Raw genomic sequence first — 13823 nt, forward strand, 5'->3', positions numbered from 1 at the left:
ATGTTACACAGTGTAGCTGATTGAGGAGGAGCCAAGGGTAGGCCGAGGTATGTGTTTAAGCGTTAATAACATTTTTAAAACATTTCACTTACAGCATAACAGTTTAATGCTAACGTTTTTAGAATGTTTATCAATGACATAAGGTTGAAAAAACGTTTTACTAAATTATGACATTACTATAGATGCGTTTGCGTTATGGATTTCACAACAGAAACTGACATTTACTGCCAAAAGCATTTTTTTATATGCTTGTATTCATCTGAAAGAACAATGTACACCTCTAGGATGACTTATGAGAGAGTAAATCATGGGATAATTATAATTTTGGGGTGATCTATCTCTTAAATACAACTCAGTCTTCTTTCACGTGGTATATGGGTTTGGAGGGCAATTCTGCTACAGCTCGCAAGAGGGCGCGATCGGAATCAACAAAAATAATCATTCAGGAAACATGGATGGAGACTTTTATTTTGTAAAAAACATCGTTGCCGTGGCGACACAGGAAATCTCTCCATATGCTTCTATGTAAGTCAGCAGTGATAAAACCAGCCGTGATATTTTTTTACGGTCTATGGATAAAACAGATATCTTTGAAGCAGAGCTTTGATTGTGATATACGTTAGCTGTTAGCGGGCTGAGTGGTCGAGGCGATGTGTTTATTGCTCGGTGCAACAGGAGTCGGAAAAACGCTTTTACTGAAACGTCTACAGAATATCCTTTACTACCTGTTTACATTAGACACGCTGCATCTCTAAATATAAGATAGTTTCTTATTCTAATTTATCACCCACTGTAAATGAATATGACTTCTTTATTTGGACTAACAGTTGTGTCAACTGGACTCGCACGCGGATTTGGGTGAAGTGCCCGTGACGCTGCCCACGGTGAGCTACTCTTCAGTCACACTCATGAAAAATACATCTTCTTGTCGTATTTTATACGCAGTATAAGGTAAACAGTGTGTTTGAGTGTTAAGTAAATTGAATGTTATCTAAAGCTAAAGTAGCCTAATAGAAGAGTTGGGAAACCATTAAATATGATGTATATGACAGAGTTTCTTTGTGTAGTTTAATAGCTCCTTTAAATCACAATAAAGTCTTATTAATAATGCATATGGAAAATAATTTGGGACTGGTCAAAAAGGTTCCCTTGGGAGATAGAAAATATATCTTGTCAGTTGTCACAAAAAAATGCAACAATGTGTATCGTGGATAGTGACAATATAATTTGTTTAGTTCACCCTAAATGAAAATGACTGTGTGAGGAAATTAAATATGAAAGTTTACAGCGTTTTAATGTAAGTACTACATTAAACTTCTATATAATGTATAATATTGCAATGGGGGAATATTTGTAGGTCTTGATGTTTCTTGTAAAAAGTGGCTGACATTTTAATGTTAGTGACAGTGCAAGCATATTTGTCTAAAATAATTCTGTATTTTCAGCTTCAGAATCATGAATATTTTTATTCTGGTGTCATCATTATCCTGTGTGTTGGGTTCACAGCAATGAGTCCAAGCCTAATCATTTCCACCCCAAAAAATAATATTTTAGCATTTTAATCAACAGTACATTTTTGTCAACCTTTTACCATATATACAGTGGGGCAAAAAAGTATTTAGTCAGCCACTAAATTGTTGTGAGAAAAATTGTGCACATTCTCCCAACTTAAGAAGATGAGAGAGGCCTGTCATTTTCATCAGGAACACTTCAACTATGGGAGTCTTTTTAAGTGGGAGAACTTGCTCAGTTGGTGGCTGACTAAATACTTTTTTGCCCCACTGTATATGACTAAAAAAGCATACAAATGAAGCAAAAACAATAACAAAGCCAATCCGACAGGCAAATAAGTAACATGCCAAATACTCAATATAATTCACAGCTATAATAAAAATACATAAATTAACGTGTGTGTGTGTGTGTGTGTAATGCAGCATCAGTCTCCAAAAATAAACCTAAGAGACAGACTAAAGGAGACAATGGTATTTCACTCCCAAGTACAGTGTCCAATTTCTTTATAACCTGAGACCAAAAGTTCTGAACAGGAGTACAATACCACAAGGAGTGTGTGTAAATATCTGGAGTATTTAGATTACATTGTGCACATGGGTGAATTAGAAAACCCCATTTTATTTTTTCTATGTTGTGTAATATGTACTCTGTGCAAAATATTGTATTGAATAAATTGTAAATTAGAATTGTTAAATGAATCAAAGATAATGTATTTTTTGTCCACACATTAGGTTCATAGGAAAATGATATATCTAAATCCCACCTTTCTGTAGTTAAATGTAACAAATTATCTGTATTAAGAATTAATTTATATAATTGATTTTTTTTTTTTAATTAGAGGGTGAAAGCGTTTTGATATGAGTAACAAAAACAGAAGGATGAAGCAAATTATTATTCATATTTACCGTATTTTTATTACTTCCTTTATATGTAAATAATAAATAAATGATCCTATAGGTATATTTAGATATTAAATATTTAAATAAAATGTGTTATCCAGAAAGAGTTATACCATGTTCTAGGGCTGCACGTTTTCAAGTTTTTCATTAACCGTTAACCGAGGCCCTTAGCGGTTAATACTTGGTTAACCATAGTGTGCGTCAGGGTTATTTTTAGCTTATTAATTTGACGACCGCCATCTCCGTAGTGAACGCGCCTATAGAGAGAAATGCACATCATGGACTACACAATCAGAGAGTAGCCTATTTCTTTTCGTTTTAAATTGTTAAAAGACATTTCAAGTTTCTTAAGATCTATTTCATGTCTGCGAGGCGTACGCTGAGTTTCGTTAAATTAGGATGAGATGCGCTCCAGTTCACGAGCAATGCGAGTGGCCGCGAGGGCGCCTGCATGATTAGGGCATGTAGTAAAATATGCAGCCGAGAATGATTCACACAGACAAGCGTTTGACTCGCGCGGCTGCTGAGCCTCTCCCGGCAGAGAGTTCAAGCATCTGTGGACTCGTCCCTTCAGCTCTGGCCATCTTGCTTTCAGTCCGCGATTAGCTTTTTTGTTTTCTTCATTACAGTTAAAGTAACGTCTGCTTTTCTCTAGTCATTCACAAGTTTCTCACTTCAAACTTTCTTTCTTCTGCTCCGTTATGCACAGCGCGCGCGGCTCGTGCTCTGCCCTAATGCGACTTTTAGTCCAGTGCGACGTATGTTATTTTCCTCTTCATGACGCATATTTTGACTGATGCGACTCATACTCCGGAGCAACTTATAGCCTGAAAAATGCGGTAAGCACTGCATTGCAATACTTGCATTTTGCCCCGTCACTCTCATTTTTAAAGTGCTCCACGCTTTCTTTGCCCGCTTAGAAAGCTGGTCATGACTTCTTCTTGTGGATATTACAAATGTCTGGCAGCGCTCTGGCGGTCTCTAGGGGTGCAAACATATATTACAACTAAATTCAAGGCACGTCATTGACGCCACTTAACCGAGCAAAATGTTTCACTCGGTTACGCAATTTTTAACGGTTAATCGGTCAATCGGTTAACCATGGACACTCCATTTACAGAAATAAAGAGGTTTTCTGTTGAAATAAAAATCAGGATTATACCAAATCGGGGGGAAAATGCAAGGATCCATTGTAAAAAAAAATAAAAAAATTCCCACCAAGTAGTAAGGGTTGAAGATTTTTTTTATTTTTAAAACAATAGTTTTTTTAATTGATGTTCCAATAAAAGAAAAACAATTTAATGTAATATTATTACTATCGTATTGTTCCAAATCATATCAAGCATCAAAATCTGAATTATGCTGCATCTACCTAATAAGAAATTGTAACTGATTTGCCAAATAATACGCAAACAAAATTGGAGCATCTAAGCCTCTCTGTAACTTATTTTTTTGCAAAGTAGATAAAGTAGTTATACCTGTCTTGTTTTTCCAATAAAACTCAGATATAATTGGATTTAGTGACTGAAACCATTTAGAAGGCAGCTCAAAAGGGTTCATTGAAAATAATAATTCATCTGACGGAGAATTTTAATTTTAACACTTTCTATTTGCCCTATTAAGGAGAGAGGCAAAGTATTCCTATGTTTTAAATCCTTGCTATTTTTTATTATATCAAAGAGAAGTTTAATTGGGCAATTTCTGTATGTTTTGTTGAGATGACTATGCCCAAGTATTTATGTATAGTGTGTGTATAATGTATAGTGTATGTATAAGTATTTAGTATAAATGATCTTTGACAATTATTGAGGGTAAGGGCTGGCATGGAGGATTCCATGCTTTCAGTGTTAATGGAAATATTGTTGATTTTGTCCAATTTATAGTATAATCTGAAATCTGAGAATACAATGATATATTCTTAAAAAGTTGTTTTAAAGAATTAGGTGGATTCTTGAAGATACAGCAATATGTCATCTGCGTACAAATTGATTAATTATGTTCCATGGTTCCCTTTTGTATTTGCATTTTGGAGGACTGCTGCTGCCAATGGTTTAATGAAAATAGCAAATAACAAAGAAGATAAAGGACACCCTTGTCTAGAACCCCTTGTAATGAAAATCTATGTGATAAGATTCCATTAGTTTTAAAGGGACTAAGCCCAGTTCATTCACTATGGTACCAAACAGAGATCAGAAGTTAGAAGTACCAAACACCTCCACGTTTCCCCTATTTAAATACAGTTACACGAGTAGTTGAACGATCAAGTATGGTGACAAAATAAAACGTGGCGCTTCTCTAATCGGATTAAAAAGGAGAACTATAATGTATGGCGGAATAGCACTTCTGTGAGTACTTCGGCTTGGCGCAGTAAAAAGTCCCGGCCGAAACATCTTTCCTCACATCTCCCTATTGACAGAAATGAGAGAGTGAGGGGGAGGTGTGAGAAAAGATGTTTCGGCCGGGACTTTTTACTGCGCCGAGCAGAAGTGCTAATCCGCCATACATTATAGTTCTCCTTTTTAATCCGATTAGAGAAGCGCCACGTTTTATTTTGTGTCACCATACTTGATCGTTCAACTATTCGTGTAACTGTATTTAAATAGGGAAAACGTGGAGGTGTTTGGGTACTTCTAACTTGATCTGTTTGGTTCCATAGTTAATGAACTGGGCTTAGGGAGCTAAGCTAAATGCTATCAGATCGTCACCGCGCGTCAGAGAGATTAAGTGCACGCACTGAGACGAGAGAGGGATGTATCAACTCGTCTTAGTTAAGGGGATAACATAGTTTAATATGAAAAAGCGGTGAAGTAACCCTTTAACTGATCCCTTGGGTTTATTATAAATTGTCTTTATCAACTGTATAAAAGAATTTCCAAATCCAAATTTCTTCAGGACTGCAAAAGGAATTTTCCAGTTAACCCTATCAAAAGCTTTTTCAGCATCTAAAGTTAAAATTATTGCCTGTTTTTGGTTGTGCTGTGATATATCAATTATATTAAAAAGTATTCTTAAATTACTTGAAGAGTGGCGACCTTTAATGAATCCAGTTTGATCTTTAGGAATGATAATTCATATTATTCATCTGAATTATTGAATTGATTACATTTATATTTATTATATTATTTATATTTATTAAATATTTACATTACATTTAATCATTTACTAGACGCTTTTATCCAAAGCGACTTACAAAAAGGGGAGACCAATAGAAGCAACACAACAAACAAGGCCAACAACCTGCAAGTGCTGTTAGAAGTCTCAGTTAAACAAGAACAGTACACTTCTCTCTTTTTTTCCCCAAACAAACAAACAAACAAACAGAAAATTTAATTGGATAGTTAAGTGCTAGTCTTTATTGGTCAGGTGCAATTGGAAAAGATGTCTGAAGATGTTTTTTGAAAATGGAAAATATTTGAAATATATATTTTGACACGCACACACACACACGATGGTATTCAGACCCCCATTAGCACTCTGTTATATTGTAGCCATTTGCTAAAATCATTTAAGTTAATTTTTGCCTTATTAATGTACACACAGCACCCCATACTGACAGAAAAACACAAAATTGTTGACATTTTTCAGATTTATTAAAAAAGAAAAACTGAACTATCACATGGTCCCAAGTATTAAATAAATAGTAAAGTAAATCTTTTTTATTTTTTTTAGGTTGGCACCAACCTCACAGACCTTATATTTCGGAAGAAGAAGATAACAATACGAGAGTTGGGGGGCTGTATGGGACCCATTTGGCCAAAATACTACTTGGATTGCACATCCGTTATAGTGAGTATCAACAAGTCATGTGATTCAGCAACTCCATTTCATGTTTGTGGTTTTCAAGAGAAAGCAGTCTTCTTGAAATGGGTCCAATGTTAAAACGTTTCACCTGCTTTAGATCCTGTATAAGATCAAAATTTAAGGTTAAAGCTAAAATCATAAAATTACAACATAGTTACATGTGACTCGGGGGAAAATCAAAGGGAAAGAAATATGTTCTATAAATATACACTGCCTGTGTATAATGGCTCGATTAGCAGCAACCACTGGACGTGAAGGTTGTTTTCTGGTTTTCTCTTCATTCCTTTGAGAGTCCTAAAAAAGTGACTATGTACATGTTGCACATCATGACTATGTTCTTGTTTTTTATTCATTGTAGTTTGTGGTGGACTGTGCCAACATTGCCCAGATTTCATCGTCCTGCGTACAGCTGCTGTCCGTTCTCTCCGCAGAGCCGCTTCAGTCTGCTGCTGTACTCGTACTCTTCAACAAGAGGTCAGAAGAGGTCACACTAGTTGCGTTTCCTCCAAAAGTTGCAAATTTAACTTGCGTACAAAATTGGAATGTCGCATAAAACATTTGCAAAGAGAATTTCCATCCCATGTAAACTTGGTGCAAAATATCAGTAATGAAATGGAAGTTGCTGCACTCAGAGGAGAAACACTGTGGCTTTTTTCCTACGTCATAAATGACTTTCATCTCAGAGCGTGCGGACGAAACATAATAAATGCTGTCTTATCTTGGATGCCTTTATGTTTGGGAATGCAAACATGTGAGACACTTCTAGGAGGGAATTAAACAAAATCATTCTGATGACAGACTTTGGCATTTCAGAGCGACCAACATTTGAGATGCAATTGGTCCGCCGGTTAGTCCAGTTATCCAGTTGAGACAAACGTACGCATCAAGATTTATCCGGTAAATGTTTCCGTCAGTTTATGCGCATGTCTAAAAAAATGTATCCGCCTCAATTGAGCATTTTTTTAATGCAGATTTTTTTTAATTTATGCACATCTTGGAGTTTCCATCAAGCATGTATTTTATGAGATATCCCAAAATATGTGTCTGGAAACACAGCTACTGTTTCCCTTTTTGATTTAATTCAATAAGTCCAGGACTAAGTCATGCTAAGCCTATCGCTCCTCACTTTCCTTAGGGATCTTCCATGCACGATGTCTCTTGTGGAGCTGAGGTCGTTGTTCAGGATGGACGACGTCATTCGAAACGCGCCTCAGTCAATCACAACACTAGAGATCAGTGGCCGCTCCGGACAGGGCCTTCAGGATGTGCTCGCCTGGCTCTTTTCAAACCGCTCTGATACATGATGGATGTGGATGCGGAGAACTGCGGGTCACAGTAAACGTCTGATAAATGTGACGTGAAGATGTGTTTGTGATTTTCAGTCATCCCGGTGCTGCTGTGTTAGTCTTTTGACGACTTTTGCATGACTTCATGTACTCTGCGGAATAGACAGGTTGAAGAATCGCAGAGTGGTTCCTTCCACACAGTGAATGCATATTGTCACCATGAGCTGCCAAGCGTCAAAGTGGTCAAAACACAATCATTAAATGCTTGGATTTTGCCCTCCACTCGAAGCTCTCAAATCCTGTGTTCCACAGAAGTTACTGTATTGAAAGGCTTAGTTCAGCCAAAATAGATAATGCTGTCATTAATTCCTCACTCTCATGAAGTTCCAAACCCGTAAGACCTTCGTTCATCTTTGGAACACAGGCTGAGTTCAGCTGGCATCCAGGCTAGTCCAAAATGTATTGGTATGCTGACACATTAAGAGTTCCTTTCACTAGAACTAATGGGCTAAGCCCAACCCATGAAAAACAACATGTCTTACAACAACAGTACAACATGTCTTAATACTTCCTTTAAAAAAAAAAAAAAAATTCTTATATTTCACCTTATTCCACATCACTGTCCCCGCTGTCCTTTGAACGGCTGGTTTGCTTCCTGCTTCTATGAAGCCTATCCCTCCGAAAAACAATCTTAGATTGGTTAGATGGCCAAATGTAGTTTCATGTATTTTTATTGGCTGAAGCGCCACGCCCCCTTACCATTACGGCCAGAAGTCACATCTGCGGTGACTAGCAAGGTCACCTTTTCCCCAAAGGTTACACTTTTGATTGTGTAACTTCTTTGTTGTTGCTGTCTATCTGGAGTATTGTTGTACACCTGCTTGTTTATTTGTTATAATGAACAGTCTGATTGGTTTGTACTACAATGTAACGCGACCTTGGGTTCCTGAAAGGCGCTATAAAAAATAAACATATTATATATTAGCAAGGGTTTATGATGTCACCAACCTGGGAAGAAGCTTGTTTTAGTCCAAACCGGCCGTTTTTTGACGGCAATAAACTTTTGGTTCGGGCCAAATTTCCGAGCCCAGAGCCCTTTCCCTGGACAGTACATCAAATACGCATAATTTTTACTCCATTTAATTTGATAAAGTAAGTGTGAACTCGTGAATGGTCTTGCTGCACACGTGGCAACCTATCACGGTACCACGCTTGAGTTCACTGAGCTCCTGAGAGTGACCCGCTCTTTCACAAATGTTTGTTGACGCGTCTGCATTTGGCCATGGAAGTGATTGGAACACCTGAGTTCAATGATTTAGAGGGGTGTCCCGATACTTTTAGCAATTTAGTGTATTTTAAAGGCTATATGTGACATTTTGCTCACAAACTGATTTCCATCCTTCAATTTGTTATTTCATAGTTTTGTAAAATGTAAAAAATGTCTTAAATGTAAAGACTAGAATAAATTAGGTAGTAGGTATATGTCCAAACATTTCACTAGTACTGTATACATTTTGTGTAAGAAATGACAAGCCAGAGGTGTAGAGCATGATGTATGAACCATAAACAGACATAAACCAGACATGCCATTCAGTTTAGTCTCCATTTTTGTATTCAATGAGCAACACGTGATGTGCAAGTCTCACATTCTTACATTCTGTTAGTATGTGGAATCAATTCATTCTGAACACCACGGTAAGTACATTCTCTTGCTGGAGGTCTATTCATTCAACAGTCAATGCCTAATATTACAAAATCATTATATTTTACATTTAGCGATTGAAATCATTGGCCCCCAAATCATAGTCCCTTTTTTTCCGTCATATTGGTGAAAGTGACCCATCAGGATGTGTTCAGTTCACAGATACCAGTAAATAAAAGGACAGTATTGAAAGTCATCAGATACTCCAGACTAATAAGGGGACTCTAAAGTAGAGCTAGAATTTGGTGCGAGAAATCAGAATTTGATAGATAAAAATGTATAAGAGTCTTTGGACTTGTGCTTAGTTATGTTCTGGGTTTGATGGTACAAGTAACAAGTGTGTTATCCTTTTCAAATCTATTATAGTACTTAAAGAATGAGGTGTTTAAAGGAGATGCCGATGCTGCAGGAGTTGGATTAAATATTCTCAACTTTTACATAGTGTCATTTATTTGTAATTTCCTATAAAGCCAGCATCAATCTGTATTGCCATGTAATGCATAGTTGACATTCATACATATGATTATAAATCAAGGCGTTCACACGTACAGTGGTGTTATGTCTGGAGGTGGACGAGTGGCTGTATTGCTGGTTGTGGCTGATGTTCTTGTTGCTGGATGCCCAAATGTCACTGAACAGTTGTGATCATGTTTTCAAAAGATTTGACCACAGTTCATTGTGACCTTGTACTGGGTCTTTTGCACCACTGAATCAACATTGCATTGAATTAAACTGAATATTTTCTTTTATAAACCTGCTTTAGAACTAAAAATCAATTTGTTTCGTAATTTATTGAGTTGACATTAACACTGTTATTTGCCTTTTTATTGCTTTGGAGTCTGTTTGTTCGTTTTCCATGTTGATTTGGTGGCAGAGCCCGTCAGTGATAGAAATTTTGATTGGCTGTTCATCTTAGCGAACCAATGCACAAGATGAAAAACAAAAATAGACGAAAGCAAATACATGACAATGTAAAGAGGGCACACATACAAGGCTGTGTTACACCATATAAGGGGCTTTTTGGAGGAACCTTTTCATAGTTCTTGTAACTAACCGGAAGTACCCGCTTTTTGACGTGTTAGCACCTCAAGAACTGGGAATGATTTTAGTTACTAAATAATCTACTTTAAGGTAGGGTCCAACCCAGGACAATAGGAACTACCAGTGACATAAATGTACTCTGATTGGTCGAAAGCACGTAAAACACCGGCACCCGCCCTTTTAAAAAAGCAGTGCTAACCCAGAGTTTACAGCCTAAATATTTACTCCACAAACATGGAAAACTGTGATAGATGGACCGACGGCAAAGTCCAGGTACTTCCAAACTTTTACGCCAAAGAGGAAATCCATCGCGGCTTTGAAGGGGCCGAGCAAAACATGATTTTGTATTTCTGCTCAGCTAGAGGCATTGGGACTCAACAGACTGCAAACTAATGAAGATGGAGAATGTCAGCAGACAATGCTAAGGCTAAGCCATTCTCAGCAAAGCTGCACAATAAATCCCAATTAACATGAAATGGCAATTATCGTGATTTGACTATTCACGTTTATCAAATCACAGAGGCTGCGTTTATTTTTTAAATGCAGTTTGCATATCACATGCAGATTAATTGTGATTTATCGTGTAGCCCTAGTTATATAAGTACATCTTGCTGTACATCAAGCAGAGCAGCAGGATGGTAATGATGGCTTATGTCACTTCAGAGTTCCTACTAGCGGTGCAAATGCAAGCAGGAAAATGGTTCTAAGGAAACATTTAGTTCTCTGGGAACTGCCCTGGTAGCTAGTTCCTATAACTATCCGGTGCGAAAGCTCCTAATGAAGGGTCATTCCAAAACAAAGTGCTAAAAAATTGCCACTTAAAAAGGTTTTCAAAGGTACAACCGATAAACACTTTTCTCCCGCTTTTCTCCCACAATTGTGCGATGACGCCGCCTATTTAATTAGCTCGACTTCTAAAGGAGGGTTTTTTTTTGTCCACTACACCCTTCAAAGCTCTCGATCTGGGGGGTAAATCCTACGAAGGGATTAGGGCATAGGGATGGGCTCTTCAAAATAGAAAGCAGGAGGTGCTTCCATAATCGTGTACTATGAAAGTAGATACTACATTTGAATTTGAACTTACTTCACGACTGTTAAAAAAGTACATTCTATATCATATGAATGTATACAGGATATACTACATCCGCCATGTTGTCATTATCACTTGACATGACATATAGCGTCAGCTGCGTTGCTTCACCTCCATTCACAAACCTTAAAAAAAAACGTCTATCAAATGCGCACTTCAGAATCTCGCCGGAAGTAGTAGTTAATCTGGGGACTTTTCCCCTACTGTTTTTTGAGTACTATGAATTCGGACATACTACTCTGTTGGCATACTGCTTTTCGCATAATATATATAGTAGAGAAGTATTCGGTTTGGAACACAGCAAGTATTTTTTTTTTTTTTTTTTTTTTTTTTTTTCAAGAGTCCTAGCTCTTCCCTTTTTGAATGCCAAATACAGACTATTGCCATCTGCAGGTATGGAGAGTTATGAGCAATGTGGATAGCAGATATTATATCCACTGTATGTGTGAACGCCTCTTAAGAGTGACTGCATAGAGCAAAACCAGGAAGCTGTGAAAGAAGTAAAGACATTAATAAAAAAGTGTGTTCCAGTTAAGTCAAGTCGGTGGTTAAATTGTCATTTCAAAAGCTTGTTTGGATCTGCTCGCACACTGTCTTTCATAGGAACGGATTCTGATTGTGTTGGTCTGGCTCTCCAAGCGTGGATGTGGTCGACAGGGGTAGCAGCGGTTGCGGCAGGTGTCCAGGGATCAGCGGCAGGACCTGCGCAGACTGTGTGAAGGTACTAGGAAGAGAGCTGGGCTGGTTGCTGGTAGCCATGGGCAGAGAGGCATTAAATGGGAGGGATGTGGGTACAGGGGATGTGGAGCTGGGACGCATCTGATTTAGTGTGAGGCGGGGTTGTGGTTCGTGTTGGAACGGATTAGACGCCGATGGAGCGCTCAGTCCTAAATGGGATAAAGTCCAAAAAATTAATTCAAATGATATGGATTTTGACCCGCGTGACAATAAGTAGTTTGGTCGCGTGGTGAATTCTAACCTGATAAAAATGGGTTGAAGTTCTTGGAAGCAGGGTTGGAGGTTATCAGAGAATCCAAGTTGACGAGTGACGCCCCGGTGGGACCCAGAAACGCCTCTGGAGCACTGCAGGTTCGAGGAGCTGGTTTTGGTAGTCCTTCACCAAGGCAAGACATATCAAAAGGCTCAGGACTACCGTGGCCATTTACATTTGCCTGACCTCCATCCATAGCCTCATCAAATAGATCATCATCTATATAAAGTATAAAACAAAAAAGAAAAATGAAATGAGATGAAAACATGAAAAAAAAATCGTACCAACCCCGAATTTGTGAAAGGTAATGTAGACGCTAAAGAAGTTGCTGCCTTATTTTTTATTTTTTTGTACAATCAACTTACAAAACTGACTATCATGTATAAAGTTGAAAAATACTCAACTTCTGTTTTTACATTGCTTTACTTTTTTTAATTGGGGTTGTTATGATGTTTTCATGTTTCTAAAAGGTTTTTGTGAGTTTTTGGAGTTTTTTTGAAAGGCTCTGCTCACTAAGGCCGCATTTTTTTTTAGCAAAATACAGTAAAAACTATTTAAAAATACTATAATATTTAATATTATAAAATTATAAAAATATTGTGAAATAGAACTGTTTTCTATCTGAATATATATTAATATGTAATTTGTTCCTGTGATCAGAGCTGTATTTTCAGCATCATTAATGCAGTCTTCAGTGTCACATGATCCTTCAGAAATCATTCTGATATGATTTGATTATCAAAAAAACAATTATTATCAATGTTGAAAAAAGTTTTACTGCACAATATTTTTGTGGTAACAGTGACAAGTTTTAAAGATTATTTGATGAATAGTAAGAACTGCTTTTATTTGAATTAATATAAATATTTACTGTCATTTTTGAACAATTTAATGCAACCTTGTTGAATTAAAGCCCAAAACTTTGAAAGGTAGTGTAAATATGAAAGATTTCTATACAACGAAAAATCAAACTATACAGACACAAAAAAATTAATGATTAAATGAAAAATAATATAATATAAAGTAGTAATTGTTAATATTAATAATATATTAATATTAATCTATAAAAAAGAAAGAAAAATAATTCAGGTCAAGAACAGTGATTGCCTGAGGGACTTCCTGCACGAGGGGATGGAGTTTTGAGAGGCCCAATAGATCCTTGTTTGTCAGCAACTGTGGGAGAAAAGGGATCCACTCCAGTTCCTAGAGAATTTAAAGACCCGTGAAACACTGACTGGAGTTTAGTAACCTTCAGTTCACGTCTAACTCTATGCTAGTGTACACATCCATGTTGAGGATAGACAGATACACACATTTACAATGTCTTTCTCTCCAGGGAGACCGAACCCAGATTATTGTGCACAGTAAGAACAGGGACATTTATTAGGAAAGTAAATGATTCAAAAGCATCTTCAGTTAGTATATTTAGCATCTTTAGCTTGTGTGTTATTTATTAACTCAGCATATATTATTTAAGTAAGGTGTGGCGTGGTTAAGCTTG

The 13823-nt window shown here is 37.1% G+C and overlaps 2 protein-coding genes across 4 annotated transcripts in view; one reads left to right on the forward strand and one right to left on the reverse strand.

Moving 5' to 3' along the window:
- Positions 1-503: 503 nt before the first annotated feature.
- arl16 (ADP-ribosylation factor-like 16) lies at positions 504-11661 on the forward strand. The gene is made up of 5 exons (XM_067423371.1): positions 504-711; positions 826-884; positions 6081-6197; positions 6571-6686; positions 7348-11661. The coding sequence occupies exons 1-5, from the start codon at positions 651-653 to the stop codon at positions 7514-7516; spliced, it is 522 nt and encodes a 173-aa protein (XP_067279472.1). The 5' UTR covers positions 504-650; the 3' UTR covers positions 7517-11661.
- The window catches only part of epn3a (epsin 3a), a 29718-nt gene continuing 24982 nt past the window's right edge, over positions 9088-13823 (reverse strand). For 2 of the 3 annotated variants that reach the window (XM_067423352.1, XM_067423344.1), the window contains exons 9-11: positions 13430-13525; positions 12311-12541; positions 9088-12218 (exon numbers count right to left, since the gene is read on the reverse strand). In XM_067423352.1, the coding sequence (XP_067279453.1) occupies positions 11929-12218; positions 12311-12541; positions 13430-13525 (617 nt within the window). In that variant the 3' untranslated portion in view covers positions 9088-11928. The remainder of the gene's footprint in view (positions 12219-12310; positions 12542-13429; positions 13526-13823) is intronic. The other variant, XM_067423361.1, reaches the window with a different exon arrangement.

This window comes from Pseudorasbora parva, chromosome 2 (assembly GCF_024679245.1).
Source record: "Pseudorasbora parva isolate DD20220531a chromosome 2, ASM2467924v1, whole genome shotgun sequence".
Lineage (NCBI taxonomy): Eukaryota > Metazoa > Chordata > Actinopteri > Cypriniformes > Gobionidae > Pseudorasbora > Pseudorasbora parva.